The 27,774-nt window shown below is 37.4% G+C and overlaps 1 protein-coding gene across 1 annotated transcript; it reads left to right on the forward strand.

Moving 5' to 3' along the window:
- Positions 1-52: 52 nt before the first annotated feature.
- Positions 53-19,672, forward strand: LOC135467083 (polyribonucleotide nucleotidyltransferase 1, mitochondrial-like). Its single transcript, XM_064744843.1, has 27 exons — positions 53-213; positions 901-961; positions 1,108-1,182; positions 2,105-2,210; positions 3,348-3,397; positions 4,058-4,121; positions 4,770-4,817; positions 5,404-5,517; positions 7,141-7,235; positions 7,466-7,557; positions 8,592-8,643; positions 9,024-9,081; positions 9,336-9,432; positions 9,956-10,058; positions 10,482-10,552; positions 11,244-11,280; positions 11,623-11,689; positions 11,827-11,916; positions 13,270-13,433; positions 14,199-14,270; positions 14,581-14,644; positions 15,219-15,302; positions 16,009-16,092; positions 16,414-16,520; positions 17,310-17,365; positions 18,219-18,297; positions 18,657-19,672. The coding sequence occupies exons 1-27, from the start codon at positions 53-55 to the stop codon at positions 18,816-18,818; spliced, it is 2,313 nt and encodes a 770-aa protein (XP_064600913.1). The 3' UTR covers positions 18,819-19,672.
- The last annotated feature ends 8,102 nt before the right edge of the window (positions 19,673-27,774 follow it).

Consider the following 27,774-nt stretch of genomic DNA (forward strand, 5'->3'; position numbering starts at 1 on the left):
CCGCCAACGTTCCACACGATCTCGCCGCGCACGAGAACATATGGGATTAAACATGGCAGCCCCCATAACCTCCACACGCCGGTTGATTTGTGGATGTGGTAAACACATCTTACACTATTCAAAAAGGGGTGGTTTAAGACCACGTTTCAATCACACCAACCCGTGGAAGGATAAGTCACTTCAGGGATCGGTGGAAGTTGACATTGGTGGCAGGTGACAAACATTGTTTTTCAGCTGACGTCAAAGCGCAACAACAACAGCAAACATTACCCCCTGTGCTAGTATGCGAAAACGAAAGTGAATAGCCTTCAGTGCCACTGAGCTAGTTTTCAACGAATACATACTCTCATAAAGGAATGGACATTTGTACGCTTTGTTGATAACTTGAAAGTCTTAATTTACAATTTATTCATAAAGTAAAGAAGAATTCACTGGGTTGGCACTACACACTCTCGATTTCATTTCGTTTCCTTTCATTAGTGTCAACCCAAGTGTACTTAGTCACAGTGTGCTAGCAACACTTTCTGACATTATGCTGTTGGTGTAGTGTGATAACTGTGAATGTATTACAGCTAGATCACCCTTTGTATTTCTATTGTGTATTTCTTCGCCTAACCACTCTGGCGCACACATTGCATTATCACTGGCAGAACTTCCTATGTACTACCAGAGAAGAAGCCAGCATGAGCTGAACACATTGCATCGTAAGCAACTGTGTAGTCCCATATGTATGACCGTGTGTTTTAATGCTGATAACATAATTATCTGTCATTCACTTGACCATGATTAATGGTCATATATACTCTCGTTAAAGATTTAAAAAGTAAGATGCTCTTCTACTCTGGCAAAGAATACAGTACCGAAAGTATATATCGTGAATACATTTTATCTTGTCTACAGGCCACTGAAATTATCTACAGGACAGTTTGCCAGGTTTGCAGATGGAACAGCAACTGCCCAGGTATGTTTCAGCAAAATTTCATCACATTCTCAGGATTATGTTAACATTAGGTTTAAGTTAACATTAGTAAACAGAAAAAAGTGTGACATTAAGCATTATACCTTGATTAATGAAAGTACATTTGTTAATTCTCTTGTCTTTCTCAGCATGGGGACACGTCAGTCTTGGTTACTGCTGTCAGCAAATCCAAACCTTCCTCTTCGTCCTTCTTACCTTTAACAGTGAGTATACCATTCAAATGCATTGGTCTCCCACTGGGCCGTGATTAAAGGGAGCATTAGGAAGACAAAAGGTGCATTTTATATACCAAACAGAACATGCAGGTGCATCAGTGCTGCACTGTGGAAACTGGTTACAACAAAGCATATATTATCAGTTGCTCTGTTGGTTAGGAGACAGAGATACATGTACATGTAGCATGCCAGGCTATTTTGCCTTCCTCACTTTCCCTTATTTTACATCTCTTTTTGTACTGAAATGGCCAATAGAGCAACTGTTTACATATTTGCAACATACTTCCATCATGTGGCCAGGCTGATCTAGGCTGAAAGTTTTGGGACCCTTTTGAACTTAATGCTTGTCTTTTTCACCATTTTCTATGCAAAAGACTAAAAAAGGTTTTGGTATTTAGGATCCCAAACTCCTGACCTCCCAGTGCCTTTGACAGGTTGAAAAAGGCGCTTGATTTTTTCTTGTCTTAAAGGTGGAGAAAACATAAAAAGGACATAAAGTTCACATGAAAAAGACACTTGAAAATAATTTTTGTATGGTGGGTATTTGGGACCACCTTTTTGGTCTTTATAGGCTTTGTTTAATAATGTCATAAATGAGGATGTAACACAGGTTCAATAAATATTTTTGCACTGGAATTTGTTCTTTTCAGCTAACAAATTTATTAAATCTCAATTTGGATCATATTTTTATTTTTTACCAAGTTTGTAGGGTGATCATTACAGCCTACACTTACAAACTCTGTTGTGAAAGGTTTGTATACACTATATAAATCATAAAATCTTTTCACGGGTTTGGAGTAAAAATTTTAACACCTCTTACTGCTTTATCATAAGCCAAAATTTTTCATGTGGTGTGAGGTTGAAGTATGCATGTATATATTCTGTTGTTATTTTTATTTCATTATTACAGGTTGACTACAGACAGAAAGCTGCAGCTGCTGGCAGAATTCCCACAAACTATCTGAGACGAGAACTAGGGCCAAGTGAAAAGGAAATACTAACAAGCAGAATGATAGGTCTGTATCCATTTATACCCACACTTATACAGGCTTCCCACCTGTTTTACCTTTCCTAATTTTGTTACAAGCCCCCACCCATGCTACTTTTCCTACTACTTTACAGGACCCCCAACATGTCCTACATTTCCTACTATTCTTTTATAGGCCCCCTCACCTGTCCTACTACTTTTTTACAGGCCCCCTCACCTGTCTTACTATTTTTTTACAGGCCCCTCATCTGTCCTAATTTTCCTAATATTTTTTACAGGACCAAATACTCAAATATATGGTGTCAGTAATCCCAATATGAGGATTATAGACACCATATATTTGTGTATCCCATCACTGAGTGACCATGTAACGCATTTATCCTACAAAGACCCATTAGTTCAGTGCAGAAGACGGATGTATAGGTGAAATGCTTCAGCTATGTGACCATTATTGGATCCCAACAAAGGGAAATAACCTGTTCAGCAGACACATTTGACATCGTCTGCAGGATTTGAGAATATATCTGTACCCCATGTGACTGTTGTTACATTGTCTACTGAATGTAATGAACCATATCCCATTCTGACAGTTTGTGAAGTCAGTCAGTTTCTCTTAGCTTTAAAATACTGGTAAACATTTATCTTTTGGAACTTTAATAGGAAATTCAGTTCTAAGAGTTTTTGGTTTTCATTACAGTAGCTTCTTTAAACAGTATTACATGGCAATTCTTCCCATTGGTCTAATATTTTCATACAATTTAGTGGCAAATATGAATGTTTGTTTCTGTTAAATTAGAAATTGTTGGAGAAAATTATAGTTATTACAGTTTGAATACATTTTTAGTTGCCTGCACAAACTATATGCCTCGATCAGCAAATAGAAACAACATCCAACATCCAAAGCAATGTTAAGGTAACTGTTAAGGATATTATCTTATAAAGTACTGCATATAATGAGGTCAGGATTTGCAGGCATGTAAAGCACAATAACATGAAAGGTATCTTCTATGAATATATAAGTACTTCATATAGTGAGATGAAGTTTTGCACTCTTGTTTCTCCTACAGGCCCGAGCTCTTTAGTAGGCTTGCTACAAAATCTAAGATAACTTTGTAGAGTTATTTTGGGATTTGTATTTGAATGTGATGCTCTTTGTCCCTTTCAGATCGCTCACTTCGCCCTTTGTTTCCACCTGGCTTTTTCTGTGAGACACAGGTAAGAGTAGTTGGTAGTCCTCAAAGCACACATGAAATGCTTGGTGTTTACTTCTTGATATGAATATAGGATGTGGCCTGACATATTAAAGTAAAAAAAAACTTCACAGCTTTCTTAGTGGTAAGTAAAAATGGCTTCAAAGCACAGTCTTCCTGAGGCACCAGCAGCATTTCCAGAAATTAAGTACCCTACTGTGGTGAAGTCAACAGTGATAGCTGTCAAAACTACTTTGGCAGAGGAAGAGATGGATTTGGGAGCAATGAGCTGGTTCCGGCTTCCCAGTATGTTCATCGATGACGTGATACCCTGGAATCTAAACCCCTGATGAGAAATGTACATAAAAAGGAGGGCCTATTAAGAAGTATAAAATATTCCTCAAGTATGAAATTTTTTTTTTTTTTTTTGGCATATATGTTTTTATGATTCTTAAAACCATTCTGTTCATTTTGTGGTACATTTTCATGTAACCTTTAATTCATGCCAGTCTGAGATTCACGTAGCCCGTTCCCAAGAATGAAAATGGCCATGGTATATAATGAAACACCATGTCAATTTATCGGTTCAAGCTAATACACAGTGTTTTGATCTCGAGTTCAGTTTACTCCGATTCATCTGATGTTTATAATACGTGCTAAATCTTTTTTTTAATATATCTTTCAGCTGATGTGTAACTTGTTGGCCGTAGATGGAAAGAATGATCCAGATGTCCTGAGCATTAATGCAGGTATTAAACACGGTTACAAGAGCAGTTTTAATGAGATTCACAGCCATTTGTGGGAAGGTCTGTCAGCAACCTGCAAAATGGTCATGAGTTTCCTCCCACTGAGACTGATCGCTGTTTTATAAGTGAAATATTCTTGAGTACGGCATAAAACACCAATCAAATATAAATCAATAAATAAATAAATAAATAAATAAATAAATAAATAATGAGATTCAACCCACACAGAAAATCTCTGCATAATAAAGCAGAGAAACATGTAATAAAATATTTCCTTTTTAAGAACACGTTTATTACCAGGAACCCTGAATAAAACAGTGTGAACTTTGTGTATTATTTTATTACACCAGCATTGTTGTTATGCTAGATGATAAAATGAATTCTTTTGTATCTGCTTACATACAAGACTTACACAAAATGTTGTTGAGCCACTCTCTGGGAATTTTTTTTTTTTTTTAGAAATGACACTGTGGATGTTAAAATGTGATGAAATGAAGGAATTTATTAGAAAATCGATTGACAAAGAGTTTATTTTTTACAAAGATATCTCATAGCCAAACCATCGTGAGTATTTTTAGTATTTCTTATTGGCAAATGTGGTATTAAATCGTTAACTATTTTGAAATATCTTCACCATTTGTTTTGTTTTAGCCTCAGCAGCGTTAGCGCTGTCAGATATACCATGGAATGGTCCTGTAGGTAAGAGATGGATAACATATGACAACACAGAATGTTCAGAGACAGAGCAGTTCTCTGCTTGGTTTTGTACTGAGTAAAAGATACAATGTATTGGAATCACTGTTATTTCGGTTTTGTTTTCAACGTCAGGAGACTTGGGTTCAAAGCCAGGTCATAAAATGGTACTCGCTTCTGTCTTGCTTAGCATGACACTAAGAGTTCAGGGCAAAGAAACTGGTTGGTTTCATGTCAGTATAATGTGACTTGGTGGGGTGTCATGTCTGGTGTCTTCAGCATGATACATCAGTAGCAGCAGCACTTTGGCAGTGTGGGCTTGCTCTGCCACTGGAAGACACAATCTGTGTACATGCCCCTAATGACTGCTTGTTGTCATATGACTGACAAATTGTTAAGAACCTCATAAAACCCCAAGCGTACATAAAATGGCAGTGTTCGAAAAGCCATGTACATGTAATTTTGATATATTAAAGGTCTGCTCAGCTTATGTCCACCATCTTGGTAGCATTTAAAAAAGCAGAATTGGAAGTCATTATTTGCAAGCTGTAATTCGTTTATACTTAATGCCTTGAAGTTACTTTAATTCCAGCGGCAGTTCGTGTAGGATTTATTGATAACGAGGTCGTGATTAACCCCACTCGCCGTCAGATGTCACAGAGCACATTAAACCTGGTGATAACTGGAGGAGAGAGGAGTCAAGTAGGTCAGTGAATGTCATTACACAAGTTTCACTTTTCAAAACATGATTTTGGAAAACCTTAAAAATGGAGTTAGTGTTTTGCCAAAAAAATTACATTTGCTCATGACAAGATTTGTTAATATTTATATATTTATTTGATTACTCTTTTACACAATTTGAGATGTCACCCGAATTATGGTGGGAATTATGGTGTTTTGCCAAAAAAATCACATTTGCTCATGACAAGATTTGTTAATATTTATATATTTATTTGATTACTGTTTTACACAATTTGAGACCGGCCCGGATAGCACAGTTGGTAGAGCGTCCGCTTCGGGACCGGTAGATCCAGGATCAATCCTTGGTCGAGTCACACCTAAGACTTTCAAAGAAAAAAAGAAAAGTTGTAACTTCCTCGCTTGGCGTTCAGCATGAAGGGAATAGTGCAACGACTGGTTGACCCGTATCAGTATAATGGCTCGGGCGGGGCGGCTTTCTTGCCTTCGTTAAGTCGTCTCAGTGATGCAGCACTAAATAAAAGAGCGGTGGAAATCCGTCCTGCAACAAGAAGGCACATTACACGTGCATGCACCCTAATGATTCCTTCGTCGTCATATGACTGAAAAATTGTTGAGTATGACGTTATACCCCAAGCACTCACTCACTCACAATTTGAGATGTCACCCGAATTATGGTGGGAATTATGGTGTTTTGCCAAAAAAATCACATTTGCTCAAGACAAGATTTGTTAATATTTATATATTTATTTGATTACTGTTTTACACAATTTGAGATGTCACCCGAATTATGGTGGGAAGAACCTTTCAACTTTCAACTTTCAAAACATGATTTTGAGGTGATTAAAAATGGAGATCTGATGTGCTTATGATTGTTCCAAGACCTCTGTATTTCATCTAGATTTTACCATTTTTCAAGTGGCACATTTTGCTTTCAGCCATTAAATATGGAGGAAGCGATTCATATAAGGTCACTTTTTTTTTGTGAAGTTCGATTAATTTTATGTCAGAAAAACTTAAATGTCAACATCAAAGGTATCATTTTAAGGTTGCGAGCGTCTGAAAGTAGATTTTTACATTCCAAACTTAGATGAAATACAGTATATTTTTTGATATTAATCTCCTCAAGAATGGTGCACTTGTACAAGAGGAGTCAAGTTTATGGCCATAGCTAATCCATACTCAATAAAAATGTAAACGCACGAAGCAGTTTTATATTGTTTTCTCTCAGTATTAAGTAACGTGTTAACTGAACAATTAGGGTTAGTATTCTTTATCAAGTGTGGCTTCAATTTCCACCAGATTTTCACATTTTAGGGCCATAATCCAGGAGATATGGCAGCTTGAAAACAGAGTAGTGGGTAACCACAGTTCACTTTGTGTGTGAGGCTAACGGTGGACACACCCAGTGAGTGCCGTGAATTGTGATTATTGACCACTGTTTTCTCACGCTTCAATAGTTTCTGGATTATTGCCCTAAAATGTGATAACCTGGTGGAATTTGAATTGGTGACCTTTTTTTTTTTACGCAAGGGCTCACATTGGTAAGAGACAAGTGGTGCCAACCGACTTATGACTGCACCATGATATCATGCCAGCATCATTATATTAACTTGTTTCTTGTTTGCAGTCATGTTAGAAGCTTCGGCTGAAAATATGTTACAACAGGACTTCATGAAAAGTATCAAACAAGGAATTAAGGAAACAAACAGTATCATCTTGAAGGTAACATTTGTTTGGTGTTAAATTGTTTTGACAGATATCTCTGATGCCTGTAGCGGGGAAAAGCTTTTTGTGTTTAATATATCTTCGATTTGATCTTACCTGGTATAAGCCAAATTTGGAAATGATGCTAATTGTAAACCTTTTTTTAGACAGATCATAACATGCCACAGATTATGTTTTGTGTTTCAGCAAAGGACTTATCATGTTTAATTTAATATATTTGCTTCAAGATTCAAGAACTCCAAAGAAAATATGGAAAGCCAAAGAGAGAACTGACTCTTCCAAACCCTTATGATAATGAACTGGTGGATACTGTGAAAAGGTTCGTAGAGATTAAAGTAAAAGAGGGCTCAAATGTGAAGTAAGGTTCATCATACTGAAAACTATGCTAAAATTACTTTTTTAAAATATTTGTTCAGATTTTTTAGGATTGTTGAAAGATATTCAAATTTTAGAATAGTAAGGTGGGCCTAATGAGCCATACTGATGGCATCTATAAACTCTGACGTCACGTCACTTTTTTTCCTGATGTTCATCACAAGGAAGCAGTATTTAGGAATGTTTTATCAGTAATCTTTTACTCATGGGTAAAAAGAGTTATTGCAACATTCATTGTCATGATTGGAGAAAAACTTTCTGTGAGGTCAGAGCTCCTAAGCTCTGATAGTATGGTCCATAAAGCCCACCATAGAATTCAAATGTTTGGCCGCCTTTGACTCTCTTCACAAAAATCTAAAAAAATAAATGAAAGTATATTTATGCATAGTTTTAAGTGGTCTATTTAGTGATGCATACTTCAATTTTTAGAGGGTTTTTCCTTTAACGGCACATGATTATGCAGAAACACCAGGCATAGCCAATCATTTATGACCTGATTTGCTATTATTGTTACATGATTGGTCCTTATGGGCTGGCGACACCAATGTTTCTGTGTAATCTTTAGAGCCTTAAGTCTCTGATTTAAGATATACTTTCTTTAACATAATGCCATTGACTTTCACAAATGCAGTTACTGTAATATTCAGCTATTTCCTGTTGTGTGATTTATCACCCGAAGGCAATGGTGCTCTGCTTAATTTCATCTCAGTTCTCAAAATCTCAATTAAAATAAGTGAAATAGTTGTAAGTGTTGTTTAAAACACTAATATTGAAAGGACGAGAATAAGTCTTCAGATATTTGAAATATATGTGATCTTAAATGGTAGCATTTGTGTAAGATCATAGGTGTGTGATTGTGATGAGTCTTTTGAGAGTGTGATGACATTTCTGCTGAATTTATCAATAAGAAAATATTGAGATTCAAATTACTCTGATCTTGTGTTGGATGTCTATATATCTGATATATATGATTTTCAGCCTGACCTCTGCTAGACTAGAGCAAGTTTTGACAGATGAAACACATGATAAGGTTTGGAACTTTATTACTGAAAGCAATGACATAGCTGGTAGTCTAGTATTGATATACATGTCTTAACATGTATGGATTTAAGATTGTTTGACATTACTATAAAGCTTACATTTAACGTTATTAAAGCTTACATTTAACATTATAAAGCTTACATTGAATGCTGAATTTTTTAAAGATTTTCTACAAATGATTCAGTAGAAAAATACTAAAGCAAAAATAATCTTGCTATTTGAGAAAGTTGATGAAGTGTGTTTGAAGTGATACTTTGTTTAATAGAATGGAATAAAAACTTCAATACAAGGTTGTACATTGTTGTAACATCCATTATAATCTCTTGCTTTTGAATATTTCACACACTTTAATTTTTTTTTAACCAACAGTTTTCTAGAGATAATGCTTTAACAGAAATAAGGCAAGGTACCCTGGAGAAGTTGAAAGGTATTTAGCAGCTTTCTGGTAATTCATGACTTATTGTTGATAACTATTGATGGTCATATTTTCAAATAAAATTATACAAACCAATGCAAATACTATGCATTCATTTACACTATATAAATATGAGATAATTACATTTGTAAGAATGAAGTATAGCTCACTCTTTTTATAAGGCCTGTTTATTTTATTACTGGTGAAAAAATTATTGTGACTGTGTGTAGATTTGACTTTGCACTTACCTTGTTTTTCAATTTTAGAAAATTATCCAGATAAAGATCCGGGTTTATTGATGGAAATTATAAACGATGTGGTGAAAAGTGTTTTTAGGAGTTTAATCTTGGATTCTAATAAGAGGTAAGTTTTCAACATTCTGAAAGTCAACAATGCTGAATAATAACTATCACCCCTTAATGCAACCTATCAACAAAGTTGTCTCCCCTTAGTCCGATTTGTAGTGATTGTCCAGATGATCCTGCCTAGAAATACAACTTTGCCCAAATTACTGCTGTGTTTTTCACCATTATTCTTGTCATGTAGCATAAGAAAAATGATGTATAAAATCAGATCAAACAGTTAAGAGTGATTTAAAGCCAGCTAAATTGAAGAAAACAGTTGCAAATCAAAAATCACATTAAATGTTGTTTTTACATAATACGCATAATAAGAGCATGCCTTTTATTTGCTTGAAAACACAAGATGTGTGTTACTAAATAAATGGTCAGTGACACCCGTGTGGCTGTTTGTACAGTCTGACATCCATTGGAGTAAAAAATTCTTCAGTATGGCATTTAGGCGTATCAAATAAGTAAAATAAACAATATATAATCTTAAAACTATCATTAAATATAATTCTTATAAAATGATCTTTAATATCCAGGTGTGATGGAAGAGAGCTGACTCAACTGAGGGACATATCATGTAAAGTTGACCTTTTCCGACCTCTTCATGGTTCGGCAGTCTTTCAGAGAGGCCAAACTCAGGTGAGAATTTTGTTATTTTGTATGATAAAAATTGTAATGTGTAAGAATTTTGTTCAGATTAGAGAATTTACCAAAGTGGTAAATATTTAATGACATTAAATACACACATTGTAGCAAATGAAGTAATTTTTAAATTATTCTCTCCTGGACTATAGAATTCGGATGCCAATTTACATCAAGAGGATTGTCAGGTGATTGACGAAAGGTCCATGGGTTATTGTAAGCTCTCTGGTTTCCTTCAGCTGACAGCTGTCATACATTTGGAAAATTATTGAGAAAAACATTTAAGAACAACCAAAAAAGAAAAGGAGGGAAAAAAAGCTTGATGTAAAGCTATAAGAAGATTAAATCCAAATAGTAAAGCAAAGTCATGTTGTTTGCAGGCTGTAATCTACAATCTAACGTCTTTTGGTAACATTTCAGGTGTTATGTACAGTTAGTTTTGACTCTCCAGACTCTGCTATGAAGGCTGATCCAATATCTGTGATGACTGGGTAGGCAGATCTTGTCTTATAGACCTAATATACTCTATTTAACTTAGTATTTAAGATATGACTTCAGTAACACATTCTGTGGGAATATGAAATTTTCTGTCATCTAAGAAGTATGCTTTAGAGGTTGTTTTCGAGGGTTGATTTTGAAGGCTGGAAAAATTTACCTTCCTACAAAAAGCTACATATTAACATAATTATTTTCATTTTAAAACACCGGTCGCTGTGAGTTCAAGTCCAGCTCATGCTGGCGGCCGTACGTGAGAAGGTCTGTCAGCAACCTGCAGATGGTCGTGGGTTTCCCCCGGGCTCTGCCCGGTTTCCACCCACCATAATGCTGGCCACCGTCGTATAAGTGAAATATTCTTGAGTACGAAAAAAAAAAAAAAAATTTTAAAACGCAGTCATTATATTGTCCAGAATTTAAGATTATATATGAAAAGCCCTGAGAGTATTTTTCCATCTGTGGAACTGGATAGATCATATACTATTGTCAGTGTTGGTGATATTTTAAATATAGCAGCTGCAGAGATTAAACTGACAGCAAGCTGTTAATTGTTCAGCTTTTGGATGTACATACATTGCATCCAGAAACTTTGTGTATGTACATTAAGTAACAATGCTATGTTATCAGTTTTAGCCGTTTAATGCATTTTCTTTTCATCTTGTATTTATTGTTCTCCTTTTTTCTTAGGGGACTTAAGGAGAAAAATTTCATGCTTCACTATGAGGTAAGAATTTAGCTTTTTTTTTTCTTTTTGGGCAGTATTCTACCCACTCATTTCATTGTTCATCTGAGTATAATATAGTACAGGTAGATATGACTCGTTGTTCACATCTCTGTCAAGATGCCAAGATTTACAGTCAAGTATTTCTTGTAGGATATCAAAAGACCACCAAGGGTTCAAATTATGCAGTTCTTATTTTTGTGAGAATTGTCATAAAAAGCACAATTTCATCAAACTGATTATTCAAAGCATCAAGTTAAATTTATGTGTTTACATTTATTTATAATGCCTTTTTATCAATATAATCTTTGTTTATATAAAGCAATGTTTTTTTTCTTTTTTCAGTTTCCGCCATATGCAACAAATGAAACCGGTCGACCTGGAGCCATTGGTCGGCGGGAATTAGGCCATGGTTTGTCATATATCTTTTTTTTGACAGCACTCTTAATTACTCAAAGTTCTAAATGATACCTCCGCACAAAGTTTATGAGAAAGAAATTACATCAGAAATACAGCAAAATTATTTTTTTGTTCTGAATCATATTACAGGTGCCCTAGCTGAGAAGGGTTTACGCCCAATATTGCCCAGTAACTTCCCCTTTACAATTCGGCTGACTTCAGAAGTATTAGAATCCAATGGTAAGACTCAGTTATCTGTAATTTAGAATCATATTTGAAAGTTATATTTTTCAGTATCTTTCTTCTGGGATTTTATCTTTCTCACCCACTCGAGCAATGTAACCCTTTAACAAAATATACAGCATTAGAACCATGTCATATTTAGTGTTATATGAGTATGTGTGACTTGGTTTTGGCCGAGTGGTGCTTGTCTTTTAATAACTAGGATACATTAGGTGCGAGTTCAATCCCGGCATTTGACTCGGAATTTGTAGATTCCCCTGATCTCACTGTTCATAGGGTTTTAGTGACAGCAGGTGACGCTGCTCGGTGGTGATTTGTAGAATCTAGCATTTGTTGAAGACCACTTGTCTTTCAGCAATACATTTTGCATATCTGTATGTCTCACATGAGTAAGGTTTCTTAGGTTTACGTCGGGTACTCTGGTTTCCTCCACCCACAAAGCTGACCGAAGTGAAAATTTCTTGAATATTGTGTTAAACAACACTGAACTAAATATATTGTATCATTTCATTTTAGACGGCTTCAAACCTGGGTCAGGTCATACCAAAGATTATATTTATTTATTTATTTGATTGGTGTTTTACGCCGTACTCAAGAATATTTCACTTATACGACGTCGGCAAGCATTATAGTGGGAGGAAAATGGGGCAGAGCCTCGTGTAAACCCACAACCATCCGCAGGTTGCTAGCAGACCTTCCCATGTACGGCCGGAGAAGAAGCCAGCATGAACTGGACTTGAACTCCCAAACGTTTTATAAATGTTACTTGTTGCTGCCTGGCTTGGCACTCAGCACTGATAGGTTAGAGCAGAAGGACTGGTTGGCCCGGTGTCAGTATAATGTGACTGGGTGAGGTGTCATATCTGGTGTCTTTGGCATTATATTTCAGTGGCGGAGGCACTTTGGCAGCATGGATTCGTCCTGCCATAAGAAGACACAGTGTGTGTACACACTCTTACTGACTCCTCGTCATCATATGACTGAAAACTTGTCAAGTATAACGTTAAACCCCAAGCATTCTTTCATTCATCCCTTTCATTTGTATCTGGGGCCTCCGTGGCTCAGTCGGTTAAAGCGCTAGCGCAGCGTAATGACCCAGGAGCCTCTCACCAATGGGGTCACTGCGAGTTTATGTCCAGCTCCTGCTGGCTTCCTCTCCGGCCGTACGTGAGAAGGTCTGCCAGCAACATGCGGATGGTCCTGGGTTTCCCCTGGGCTCTGCCCGGTTTCCACCCACCATAATGCTGGCCGCCACCGTATAAGTGAAATATTCTTGAGTGCGGCGTAAAACACCAATCAAATAAATAAATAATTTGTATCTGACTGTATTGTATGTATGCTGTTCACCAGGTTCATCTTCTATGGCATCTGTGTGTGGGGGAAGCCTAGCCCTGATGGACGCTGGAGTACCTGTGAGCGATCCAGCCGCTGGAGTCGCCATTGGACTGGTTACCCGATACAATCCCGATAAACCTACTGACATCAAAGACTACAAAGTTCTAACCGATATCTTGGTAAGTCGTCTGCTTTTCTCCTGCCATTAGCCTAAAGTATGAAAAGCTCAGGGAGCTGTTTTTCTAAAGTGTTTTAACGTTACAAAGGTGTAGGTATTTACACAGACTCATTTTTTTCCTACATAAGTTTCTCTGGCTGGTGTAACTTCTACAACCTATCAGCGACTAAGTTTTAGACAAGAACTGGAACTCTTGCGCATTATGCAAAAAGGTAATAAATGTACGGGCTGATTTAGAGACAACAACTACAACACTGGCACTTGCGCACGCACATTCTTCCCTGTAGTGTCTTGCCTGATGCTAATGGCGGCATCTGCCCACCACATTTGCAGTCATATTTGCAGGTTTCTCATGGCCATAATCAGACTTACACCACCGCCTTAGTAAGTGCAAAATTTATGACCTGTAGATGGCATAGATTTGGTTTGAGAAATCTTGATGTGGTAAAGTTTAAGACTTGAGATGGGCCACACTCTGTTATAAATCCCAAAGAGAAAAAAAAAACTTGATCTCAATCTGTATAGTTCTGTGCATTTTTACTGCTTGTATGCTTTTAAAAACAAACTGGAAAACGTACATTATTGATAATTTGTGTGACATGAACTAAATTCAGGACAAGAACTGAATATGTACAGGACCCAATGTTGAGAAATGTTAAACTAATAAAGCATGCAATGTCTCATAAATTTGAAGATTAAGTGAATTGTATTTCAAAGTTTTTGTTAGTAATGATTATTTTCCGTACAATGACCTTGTGATTTACAGGGGATAGAGGACTACATGGGTGACATGGACTTCAAGATGGCTGGTACCAAGAAAGGAATAACAGCATTGCAGGTGAAGAACTAGTAATTTTGATCAAGTAATAACGGTACACATAATTTCCTGAGACTTTTTTCTTTGAAAGTAAAACAAAACTTTGTGTGGAATATGTAAAAGTATTCAGCAGAATCGTGTGTGACAAAACATAAAAATTGTTGGATATAGAATATAGTGGATAAGTAGATGTGACAGTGATGTTTTGTGTATTGCAATATTGCAATGTAATATGTTTTTCTTTGCTTGTCCTTTTGCATCATACAAGAAAAAGCAACAAAAGAAAATTATTTATGTATTATTATTTTTGGTTTGGCTTTGCTCTTTGCAGGCTGATATCAAAATTCCAGGTTTACCACTAAGGATAGTAATGGAGGCAATTGAACAGGCCAGAGGTAAGGCCTCAGCTTTGTGCATAGATTATAATATGCTAGCTCAGCAGTTATTTTCAAAAGTTTTATCTTAGTAGTAAGCAATGTGTATACACTCACTAAAGCATGCTAGCCTGACTTTTCCTTGGCAAGATATGAGTGTCCTGAAAACACCCTCCTTTTGTTGAATATTTATTTATTTATTTATTTATTTGATTGGTGTTTTACGCTGTGCTCAGGAATATTTCACTTACACCACAAGGGCCAGGATTATGGTGGGAGGAAACCGGACAGAACCCGGCAGAAAACCACAACCATCCACAGGTTGCTGTCAAGCCTTCTAACTTAAGACCTGAGCAGATTTTTGTTGAATAGGTCAAGGCTTACTACCAAATCAGACAGGGTATAGGGCCTTGAATACTTTGAAAAGCCTGGAAGTTAAAAGTAATTTGAAAAGCTTTGAAATTGAGATCTAGCTTGGCACAAATGGTATCCTTTTTCATATCATTTTAATATTTCCGCATGGGTTTTTTGGGGAATGAAGAGGCACTTTAAATTCAACAAGTACTAGTTTCAGTTTTGCTGTCTTCTGTTTCAGATGCCAAAAGTGAAATCCTGCGAATTATGAATGAGACTTTGGCACACCCACGAGTGGGGCAAAAAGAAAACAGCCCAGTTATTGGTGTGTTGTTGTTGTTCACACAAAGCATGTATACATGCATCTTTAATCTTATGACTAGTGGAAGACTACTTAATACAGATGTACACTGCTTCGGTGGCCTAATGGTTAGAGCATCTGCTTTGAAATCGGGAGACCAGGGATCAAATCTGGGTCATGTCATAACACAGACTTTGAAAAAGGGTACTTGTTGCTGCCTCGCTTTGCGTTCAGCATTGAGAGGTTAGAGCAAGAAACATGGTCCCAGCGTCAGTGACTGGTTAGGGTGTGATGTCTTCAGCATGATATTTCAGTGGCGACAACGCTTTAACGGCATGAACTCACTCTGCCACAAGAAGACACAGTATATTCACGCATAGCTAATGAGTTCTCGTCATCATATGACTCTCTAATGTTTATTTATTTATTTGATCGGTGTTTTACGCCATATTCAAGAATATTTCACTTATACGATGGTGGCTAGCATTATGGTGGGAGGAAACCGTGCGCAGTCCGGGGGAAACCCACAACCATCCGCACATTGCTGAAGGGCCTTCCCATGTACGGCCGGAGAGGAAACCAGCGTGAGCTGTACTCACAGCAACCGCATTGGTTCTTCTGTAATGATTTTAACTACATGGTGCCATACTTGTAATACAATTCTGTTAGATTATTTTATTGAAATAGATTGTTATCCCAGTAAGTTTATTTTATTTTTTGGTATTTATAGAAACCCTGGATGTGCCCATTGCTAAGCGATCCCGATTTCTTGGAATTGGTGGATGTAATCTTAAAAAGCTCCAATCAGAAGCCGGTTAGTATCTGTAGAGATGAGTAAAAGAAAAATACCACTTTCTTCATGACTGACGAACAGAAAGAGCCAGTTTCCAAAATCATGTTGGATGACAGTAAAAACAGTGGTATTTTACAAGGGACTAGCTTGCTCTTGAGGCAGCCATATAGTATAAAGATTTTAGGAATCATTGTAAATAAAATGTCATCAGTGTACTTACCATAAATCAATCACTTGATGCATAAAATGTGTTTCTGCTGAGCAGTCACTAATAAAACTCGAAAATATCCCACGCGTAAAATTTGTAAAAAATGAAATTGATATGACATTTGTGATCGACAGGTGTCACTGTGTCATCAATTGATGAGACAAAATTCCAGGTGTTTGCCCCAAATCAGAGTGCTATGGATGAGGCCAAAGAAATGATTGAGGAAATCCTGGCAGAAGAGGTACGTCATCATATTTTTTTTCTGAAATAAGGTTTCCACCATTCTATAACAATGTAAAGTTTGGTAAATGGGAAAAAAAGTTTTTTCAAAAGATGTGAACATTTATAATTGAATACTGAATATTTATTTTACAAAGAGTATTCAATTCTGAACCATTTCTTAACGGCCAAAAACTAGCCTTTGGACAATTGAGTGTTGTTAAAATTTGAAAATTATGAAAGAGTGTAATCTGACAATAAACGGATTTCATTCTGAATTTTTCTCCCCTTTTGACATGCTTGACACGAAAATAGCAGCATATGGCGAGATCACACTTCATATGACTGGCCCGGATAGCACAGTTGGTAGAGCATCCGCTTCGGAAGCGGTAGATCCAGGATCAATCCAGGGTCGAGTCACACCTAAGACTTTAAAAGAGGAAGTTGTAACTTCCTCGCTTGGCGTTCAGCATGAAGGGGATAGTGCAACGACTGGTTGGGCAGGGCGGCTTACTTGCCCTCTGTATGTCGTCTCAGTGAAGCAGCACTAGTTAAAATAGCGGTGGAAGTCTGTCCTGCAACAAGGAGGTACATTACACGTACATACACCTTAAGGATTCCTTCGTCGTCATATGACTGAAAAATTGTTGAGCACGACGTTAAACCCCAAGCACTCACTCACTCACTCATACTTCAATGTAGCTTTGGCATCTATTGCACTGCCCTCAGCACAAAACTTATTCAAACAAACCCTTAAATATGGATTTATTTATCTGTATACTGCTTAGATAACCTGTTTACTGATTTTTAGAGAGAACCAGAACTGGAATTTGGTGCTGTCTATACAGCCACTATTGTTGAAGTTAGGTAAGTATAGAAATTCACATACAACTGTAGGTTATTTTTGGCAGTGACAAGCCGTTGTTGTTGTTGCCCAAACTAGGTATGGTTTTTTTCTTGTTCTTGATCATGGGGTGCTTTGTTTAATGTTTATGCATCTCGGCTTGTGACCACACGAGTCACTTTTTCTTGTTTAGTCTGTGCCAGACAATCTTATATGCAGATTAGGATCTGAAATTAACTTGATATTGCGGATTATAAGTATTATCTGGATTAAGTTTTCTTCAAGATTTACATGCACCAGTCTGTTTGTTGATACGTGATTAAGGCCCTACCTGAAGAGCTTTTCACTTGATCAATGTCGGCCACTATGGTATGGCCTGAGAAAACTGGAGTGGGTTGAGTAATCCTCCAACTTTTCACTGGTGAACTTTCCTAGGTGTGACAAACATGTCATATTGCTGGAAGGCAAGTGGTTTCCAGCAAACTTCATGTAAGACTGCATGAGAGTGTAGCATTATGGTGGGAGGAAACTGGGCAAAGCCCAGAGGAAACCCGTGACAATGCACAGGTTGCTCGTAGACGTTCCCTTCTTGTATGACAGAAGAGGATGCCAGCTGGACTTGAACTCAGAGCACTGCATTGGTGAGAGGTTCCTGGGTCATTGCGTGCTAACCACTTTGGGGGTGGGGTGTGTGTGTGTGTATTGGGGGTGGGGTACCAAATATAAAGGTTCTAAGACCAATTTGGAAATTAGGAAAAGTAATAAATCCTAGTATGCAAAATACCAATGCAATTTAAAAAAAGAAATTCCTTCAACTCTGAAAATCTTATATTTATACAGTTGTAATTATACAACTTTCACTTTTTTCTCCTTCAGGGAAAGTGGTGTTATGGTGCAAATTCACCCCAAAATGCAGCCAGTTCTCATCCATAACTCTCAGTTAGATCAGCGCAAGGTAAGATTTAGTTCCTGGCTGTGTCATTTTCATAATTAAATGTAGCTTTCAATGCTTCGCAAGCAAGCGCAAGGTGGTACAATGAAACTTGACTTGTTTATTTGAAAAATAAACCTAACCTAAATATCTTAAGTACAAGGTGAAGTGTGGATTCTTGTGTGTTAAAGGCAGTTTTTCTCCACACAACTACCCTCCTTATGTCAAGTAAGATAGACTTCACCTTAAAGGTGTGGTGCATTATGACGATTTGAAATTCACTGCCCCTCCCCCTCTCTGAACTCCTCCACCCCGCTCACTCTCATCCCCAAGCTAAGACCATTTTTTTCCAATTGCTTACAATTTGTGCTGTCTAATTGCAGGTTAGCCATCCAAGTGCTTTAGGATTTGAAGTTGGTCAAGAAATAACTGCCAAGTATTTTGGCCGTGATCCAGTCAGTGGGCGAATTCGATTATCACGGAAAGTGCTCTTCTCTCCTGCAACAACTGTCATCAGAAACTTCACCGGGAATAAGTCAGACTGAGATAACATTGTAATCAACATGTGAAACATTAAAAACTGCTTGATGAGGGTATCTGAGTCTAACAAATGACAGTCTAACAAATAACAGTGTAACAAATAACAGTAGGACAGAACTTGGGATGGTGAAGACATGCAATGGTCAGAACATGGAATGGTCATGACATGCAATGGTCATAAAACGTAATGGCCAGGACCTGCGATGACCACGGCCAGGATATGCCGTGGTCAGGACATGCAATGGTCAGAACCATGACCTGAAGGGATGCATTCATCAAAAATAACCTTCACACTTGATTGCTGATTTATCTGGATCATCCAGAACCATGAAACGATTCTCTTTATTAATCTTATGATTAATTATCAGCATTAGATGCTTAGATAATCGGTGTGGTACACAACCTGTACTACGTGTACATGTACCTATAGGCAAAACTTAAGTTAATGATAGATAATTTTGTATGAGGGAATAAGTATAATTGTCAAATCTACTGGCCTTGTAAGCCATTGGCAAAATGTTTCCCGTTTGTATTTTATGCGGTCTGTGGTCCTTTGTTGCGACTTTTATCAGTGCTATCTAGAATGAATATTCTGTAGGTTTAATGAACTGCTTGATTAATCAAGCAGTTTATAGAATGAACTGCTTGATTAATCAAGCAGTTTATAGAATGAACTGCTTGGTTATTGCATGCATTGTACCTTCATTGTTAATATAAGTATCAAGATTTGTCCAAATAAATATCAAATTTCAGCTGTGAAATTTCACGTGTTTTTACGTAATAGCTGGTTCTTATTGTGATGAAGATTTCCAAGAATGCATTTTGCCAAATAAATATAAATCATCTGATTATTCCACGATTTAAAAAGTGCATTTGCTTCTTCCATTGTCCCTGCCGAATATAATGTACATGTAAGTGGATACGAAGCCTATATGCTAGAATCCGAAAGGTTGATCGATTCAAGAGTGGTTCTTGCAGCAGGGCATTAGATATAACTTCATCACACAGTATCAATATTAAAATCTTCAGGGAAATCCATTGTTCTCCAGTGCTTTTAAGCTTTCGAAGTTTATTGGAAACGACTTGAATTCTGCCAATATGATATATGTCACATGTGGGAGGGCAGCCTAGTAACTGGCCTAAGCTCAATGAATTACTCCGGCACTCCTTGCTTCCACAAGACATAATACTGGCCTTCATAACTGTATATCAGTGAAAAATTCTTCAGTGGCATTAAACAACAATCAGATCAAATTAAACTCTTCATTGAAATAGATGTTAGCCATTCTACCATAAAAATGATCGTTCATGCTATTCTCTCACATTGATGTACCACACCTTTATTAGCTTATTCAACAACAAAAAACGCTACTGTTTTCAAACCAAGATACACATTTATTGCAGGTTCTTTGAGTTTATAGCATTTTTTAGGATTCAAGTCGCCCAGTACCTCCATTCATTGCTTTGGCGTTGGCTGAAATCCGGCATACACATTAACTCAAGACCCAACTCAACTCAGCTCAACCGTTGGGTCGCTGGTGCTCGTGTTTATGAAATAACGACGCGAACCCACAGGAATACCACTGCAATCCGAAGTCGTTTGACTATCAGCGACTGGGTCCAACTCCATGGCACAAGTTGAGTTACGTCTTATGATCTCGTCTGTGACGAGCTTTGAACTGCAACAGCAGTGTCAAAAGGTCACAGTGCCCCTTCCTTTCAACCAAACATAAATGTCATCATACTTTGAGATGTTTCACTCTCATTGAGTTGCAGCAGTTTTTCACTAGTAACATTTACGGCATGTAAAAAAAAAATGCCGTGGTTGAATACCCTCTCTGGCTTATTGAGTTAAAGAAGCCGCTTGGCCTTTGACTAACGCAACGCTGCGGTTTTAACTCCAAAAACATGTAGTATCTACTCCACTGTGAATAAACTATATTATTTTTTTAAAGCCGAATTTCCTAACATCGAACTCTGAAGTGATAACGACGGTGAGATCATATAGCTGCAAGTACCAAAGACTTTAAAACTGGTTCTTTTTGCTGCCTTGCTTGGCCCTCAGTACTAAGAGGTTAGAGCAAGGAAATGGGACTGGTTGGTCGGGTGTTAGTATAATGTGACTGGGTGGGTGTCATGTATGCATGGTGTCTTCTGCATGGTACTTCAGTGGCGGCAGCACTTTGGCGGCATGGACTCGCCTTGCTACGAGAAGACACAATATATGTGGATACACCTAATGACTCGTCGTCATATGACATACATATAAATATACAGCTTATATAAATATATAGCTTAATTTCATTTATTATGTTATATCATAGGCTTACTAAAACTTGAAAACAAGTTTCAAACATGCAAGTGTCAGAAGCATGGTTTAGAGTTGCTCTGAGATCGCTTACCCCTGTTCCCAGCTTAGATTTCATACAAACGTTGTATTCTGAAAGCTAAGCTGGGAAGAATGAAACAGATCCCAGATCTAGGTTTAGATCTGTCGATCACAGGTTATATGTAACTGCTGCCGTTCTCCGTCAAAACATACTGGACTCGGCACATTACCCAGCATACCACTTGTTTTGGAATAATTATGACGTCAACCAAGACATTGAGGTCTTCATCCAGAAAACAGCCTTGTGGAGTTTAACATTATGAATTAGAAAAAGTATTCTAACAGCATTGTCTGGGCAATGAAATGAACGGGCAAACAAAAAGGGTGGTAAATGAGGACGTGGCAGAAAGAGGGACAAAAACAAGGCGTCGTAAAATATGTTACAATGGCGATGTCTTCTCCACCCACTCATTTTTGTTCGAATTAAAGGAGAAAACAACAACACCAGATAGTTCATCTTTCTTGTAGATCTTTTGAAAAAAACGACACTACATCGTCTCGTTTGACGGCCATTATGATCATAAAAGATAACACGTCGCGCTTAATGTTATAAATTGTTTATGGTTGGATAGCAATACATCTGCTATAGGGATTCTGAAGGCTTTTCCCTGGTGTCCATTATTTAAGAAATGAACAAGAAACCAAGATATACTCCATCACAAACTTCATTCTAGGTTTCTTCCATTTAATTAATCTATATGACATGTTTATTGGTAGAAAGGAAGGCGAAACTTCACAACTTAAGCGTGGCATTTTTTTATAGCCTTGTGCCTAATTCCACGGAACTTCATAAATATCCGCATTCCTACACAAACACGATGCTTTTGACATTGGATATCAAATAAAACGCTAGGTATTTGAAAACTTACAAATATAACATGGGAATGTTGTCGCTGGGTATCCCGCTGGAATTTGGATTATGTGCCCGGGTAATTGGCTATTCTTAATTACATGGATAAAAAATCATGACTGCCTCTCCTCTTTAAGTAACTTGTTATATACAACCTAGCTTATTTTAATGTCTATACTACTTTATTAAATATATATATATATATATATATATATATATATATATATATATATATATATATATATATATATATATATATATACGACGGTCACGGTCGAGATTGAGAGAGGATAAAACCGGAGGGATCCCAGTAATTCACCACCCTTTGTCTTACATGTATACCGGACCTTCTGACTTAAGAGACCACAACTTGCAAGAGTTAGATTCGATTCTTGCGACCTCATTGCTTTTGACGAGTGATAAAATTGACTGCTACAGTTAATAACCGCCCCCCCCCCCCCCCACAACTCGCCCACCCTGAACTCGCCCACCCAACACCTTTTCCTTTCCATCTGTGTGTATGCATGCCTATAATGCGAGGTGAACGTGCATAGTTTTAAAATAACGTCGTAAAATTATTGGCGGGTAAAGTTATACTGTTTGATAACATAACCTATAAAGTATACCCCCAGATTGCAAGAGTTGGGCCTATATACGTTTTGTTAAGGTTTTGTTAAGGTTGTTAAGAGCCACAGATATTTATTTATTTATTTATTATTTGTTTGATTGGTGTTTACGCGGTACCTAAGAATATGAGTGGGAGGGCAGGTGTGAGGAAACCGGGCAGAGCCACAGTCACATGTTACTTTTACATGATGGATTCAACACAATTCAGTGCAGAAGAATTAACTGCACAATGAAAGCAACTTGCACCTGTCTAAATTGTTTTAAGAGAAAATAATACGCTATGACAAGAAAGCTGACTAATTATATAAGAATCCAAGTTTCTTAATTGGCTATCAAGAAACATCGTAGTTATTGTTCTTTTTTGATCCGTTTGAAATGTATATATAGCTGTATTTTGAAAACCCTCCGAAACATTTACATCTCGTCAAATTAACTGTACAGTTTCCCCTTTTTGCCTTAATTGGAAAATTGCCGAGCTAAATTGTCTCGTCAGCTGCTAGCATGTCATTTACACGAAAAACAATGCCAAGGTTTATATTTTCTTTGTATTTTAACTGTACATAGCGATTTTTGGTACGTCGAATTCATTAAGCTATAATTGGATAGCTACGTCTTTTTACTCCAAGGTTCACTTCACATGTTCACTGAGTAATAGACGGCTTAAAAACGGTTCTCTGTAAAAATGATTCTAAATACCTGACGTGATTGCACCTCTCAAAAAATCCATGTGACTTTCCTATATATGTGTTCAGGTTTGTGGATTAATAAAACTTTCAATGCCATGTGGATCATGCATAATTCAATAGCAAGTTTATTGTTTAGTGGCGAATTTCAAAGAAACACTCTGAGACCGTGAACGCGATAACCATATATATTATTCGCAAAACAGGCGAAAACTTGTGGTACATGAGTATGCATGTCCGAGGGAAAAGTCAATAGGGATTAGTCAGTTTCATCGAAAAAGGCAAAAACGATGAACTTTCTTCTCTTCGAAAAGGCGAAAAAGACAAAAAACATGGGTATTGATATATCGGGTGAGCCAGAGGTGAAAAAATATAACCTTTTTCACTCCACAAATATTTAAAATGTTTTAAACGTATATGACTTATTTATTTATTTATTTATTTATTTATTTATTTATATAATTGGTGTTTTACGTCGTACTCAAGAATATTCCACTTACATGACGGCGGCCAGCATTATGGTGGGAGAAAACCGGGCAGGTTGCTGTAAGACTTTGATATTTGGCACGCAGCATTATATATCACACCTTTCATGAAAAATTCAGCAACAAATTTAAAAATGCACGCTTGAAGTATGGAATCAAGCTTCTGTGACGCTGTGTTCCCCGAGGTGTGTGGTTGCCATATATATGATATCTGTCATGCACTTTTGAATGTGTTGGTATGTTAACAGTTTTTATAGTATTCCACATATCAAGCGGAAAAAGTCTAGTGTTCACAGGATCATTGCGTTTATTTAATAGACCTATTCAGTAGCTTTTTGTGACATATAGATAATTTCCTACATTCGCCATTTTCCCGTTGTTTCCGGGGCAATGTCAAGAAACGGTCGAAGGTACTCCCTCGTATGGTCTTATGTGAAGTTAAGTGGACACCACTTGTTTTAGTACCGACTAATATGACTCGTGGGAGAATTCATCAATTATTTGCTAAAGCTCAGTTGTTTTCAAGGCAGGCACTCGCACGTTTCCTACATCCATAAAACCGTCATCGTATATATAAGTGAAACATTCTTAAGCAATATAGGTGTGAAATAACAGTCAAAGAAATGAAATACATTTTTAAAACATGCACAAAAACATAAATTCTGTAAAATCGGAGAGAAAACAAATCCCTCAGGTCAGTAATCATTGTTTGTATGTCAACTTTCACTCTAGTACTTGCACCATCATCTCTAATACTTGCACCATCATCTCTGTTACTTGCACCATCATATCTAGTACTTGCACCATCTAGTGCTTGTACCATGAAGATCGAGTATACGGTATACACCTATATACGTGTACATTTCTCAAGATTCGCCATGCGTGCATGCAACGTCTCCACATCCCTGACGGTTTTGAAAGTAAGCCCTGTGTACACACTCTCTGGGTGATCTAATAGTTACACGGGCACTGTAGGTTGTGACAGGTAGCATGTGTTAATCACCGGGTTGGGGAGTAAGGGGCACTGCGAACCCCGGGAATGTCGTGATGACGCACACAGCCTGCTTATCCTCCACTGAAAAGAAAACACCACAATGGCGGAAATGCCGACGTGACCACGGCGAAATACCGCGAGATCAGTGTGTAGCGTTAGGCAAGCTCTTGGCAACTGTATATAGCAGAATTAGCAAATCACTGGAACACCTTTTGGCTCGGGAAAAAAACACGGAGGACAAGCGAAGATTTGACAACCCGATGGGGAATGTTTTCATCCATTGTCTGCGCGCGATGTTAAGTTTGTTCCCTCACCCACGCGCAGGATGTTTGTCAACCCTTCTTAGTGTACGAAATGCCTTGCCCTTAGATAATTGGCGTATCACAAAATGCGCTTTACAGAAATAGTTTGAATCAAGCGTTTACCCTGGCTTGCTGATAGTAAACATATATTGGCCTAATCTAAAAGTTGTACAGGGAAAGCTCCAGATTTTTCGAGCATCAATCACAGTTATATCGCGAGATACCGATTACATGTACCTTAACTGACCATAAATTTCATCCATGACTAACTTGCCCATTTTTCCTGATTCTGAGATTTCTATTGATTTTAGCAAGGTGTTTTGAGGTTTTCTTGGAACATGGGATGATATTCTACCGAAAAATTGTAAGTTTCAGCGACGAAAATAATATTTTGTGCCATTTATTTACTACTAAATATTAACTGTTGTGGGCGAAATTTTAGGTCATTTAAGGTGCTTTCATACGTATGTGTTAATCCCCAAGGATTCATTCATTCACTCATTCATTCATTCCATATATATGTCGTTTTAAATATTTCAGATTAACGTATAGTTGAGGGCAGATTTAAATGCAGAGTATAATGCATGCGTATTTTGAATTGTGAGTTTGAATTGTGCAATTAGAGCTTTGTGCATGTATAGTAGTTATTTGCGCTCCCGGGACCGCTCTGTTTCGCGTGTGTGTCATTTCGCATAACCCGGGGTTTGGGCCTGTATGTATATTCATCGTGTTGAATAAGATCGCCACGTTTGATACATTGACAGTTACATTCAATGCACAACTGAGTTACATATTTTGTTATCGACAATTTATATTCTAGTATGGTGCACGACTTAAATACTGGTTTCACTCACTCGTCTACAACATACTTTGCGTCTTTCCAACATCATTGAAAACTGTTGACTGCTTCTCTTAGCGAGATTCCGTCCTATTTTCGTACTTTATATGCTGTCTTAGTTCTTTAGCAGTTTGTGTTATACGTAAAATTTGTTATTTTGTTTAATACTATTTCATGACTTTTTTCATTGATTTCTGCTTTTCGCCGAATAATTTTCTTGCACAAACATCCAGTTTTGTGTCATCATGTTGTGCTGTCAGTTTCATCGTGTTTCCATGACGACCCATCAAAAGTAAGATAGGTGCGCATGACAGTTTATAAATATACACACTACTGACAGATGTAAGAGGCGAAAATAAATAGGAGTACCACGACGTATATAGCTACTATATACCAGATTAGCCAACATATTTATAAACAGGTTTCATTTAACAATGATAGAATTCTAATAAAAAATTATTAATCAAAAGAGTAATTTTGCAGGTGTGATGTCTGTCTTGATTCTCATGCCATTATCTTGTCGCGTGTCACGTCTTGTTTGATGTGGATTTCCTGTTTTACAGCTTTATATATCATTTATTTGGCATGAACTAACAAGGCCTTTTCATATAAAAATTACATGTTTCTTAAGAAAAAAGCCAGAGAATCATTTTACATACTATATTCTGCACCTGATTCAAGAAGACTTGGCATAACATACAGTATATATACAATTGCGGAATGCACATACGTGAAGTTTAGAATGTATGTCATTGGTGATGTTGACATTGATTTGATAATATGTCTATCTTAAATCCTACTCAATTATAGTTAAATTTGAAAACTAAGGTTTTTAAATAGGCTGATCCATTTCTACTTTTCAATGCATATACAAATAGGTCTATAGGCATGTATATACTGGCAGCAAGTATATTGTCATTACCCCTTCTGTCGGTATGTCAGCCTTTCTGTCTGTCCAACTGTCAGTCTGTCTGTACAACTGTCAATCTGTCTGACCAACTGTCAGTCTGTATGTGCCTATATTTGTGACTGTAATATCTATGAACCTATATATATAACTCGCTGTTTTTATTTATTTATTTATTTATTTATTATTTATTTATCTATTGATTGGATTGGTCGGGATCTACGTGGCTCACTTGGTTAGCGTGCCAGTGCAGTGTACTGACCCAGGAGCCTCTCACCAATGCAGTCGTTGTGAGTTCAAGTCCAGCTTGTGCTAGCTTCCTTTCCTGCCGTACGTGCTAAGGTCAGCGAGCAACCTGCGGATGCTCCTGGATTTGCCCCGGGCTCTGCCCGGTTTCCTTCCACCGTAATGCTGGCAGAATATAAGTGAAATATTCTTGAGTACGGCGTAAAACACCAATCAAATAAATATAAAAATAAATAAATTTGATAGGTGTTTATGCAGTACTCAAGAATATTTCACTTATAACGACGGCGGCCAGCACTATCGCTGCTTTGAGCCCTTGGTGACAACATATATAAGTGGTCGGCAGTACTGGTTTAAATTATATGGCCCGCAACAGACCACGTCTCCCACCAATACGACATGCAAGTCTGAACTCACTTTCACAAAATTTTGTCAATACATTTTTCTCGCCCATCACATTGCCTTATGGGGATTTCAAAATCAAAAACGTCGTCCAGGAAAGAAACTTATGAGAAATATGAGTGGCCGCTGGACGTACACAAGTTAGTCAGCAACTTGCCGAAGGTCAGTGGTTTACTCCTGTTTCATCCACCTATAAAACTGACAGCCATCGTATGTACCAGTATGTAAAAACTTATGG

The sequence above is a fragment of the Liolophura sinensis genome, chromosome 6 (assembly GCF_032854445.1).
Source record: "Liolophura sinensis isolate JHLJ2023 chromosome 6, CUHK_Ljap_v2, whole genome shotgun sequence".
NCBI classification, from domain to species: domain Eukaryota; kingdom Metazoa; phylum Mollusca; class Polyplacophora; order Chitonida; family Chitonidae; genus Liolophura; species Liolophura sinensis.

Bases quoted from the DNA above. Each gene is read 5' to 3' on its own strand.
- LOC135467083 (XM_064744843.1), top strand. From the start codon at position 53: ATGGCAGCCCCCATAACCTCCACACGCCGGTTGATTTGTGGATGTGGT. The intron at 214-900 runs GTGACAAACATT...TCTTGTCTACAG, and splicing joins GAAGTTGACATTGGTGGCAG to GCCACTGAAATTATCTACAG. The intron at 14,645-15,218 runs GTAAGGCCTCAG...CTTCTGTTTCAG, and splicing joins GGCAATTGAACAGGCCAGAG to ATGCCAAAAGTGAAATCCTG.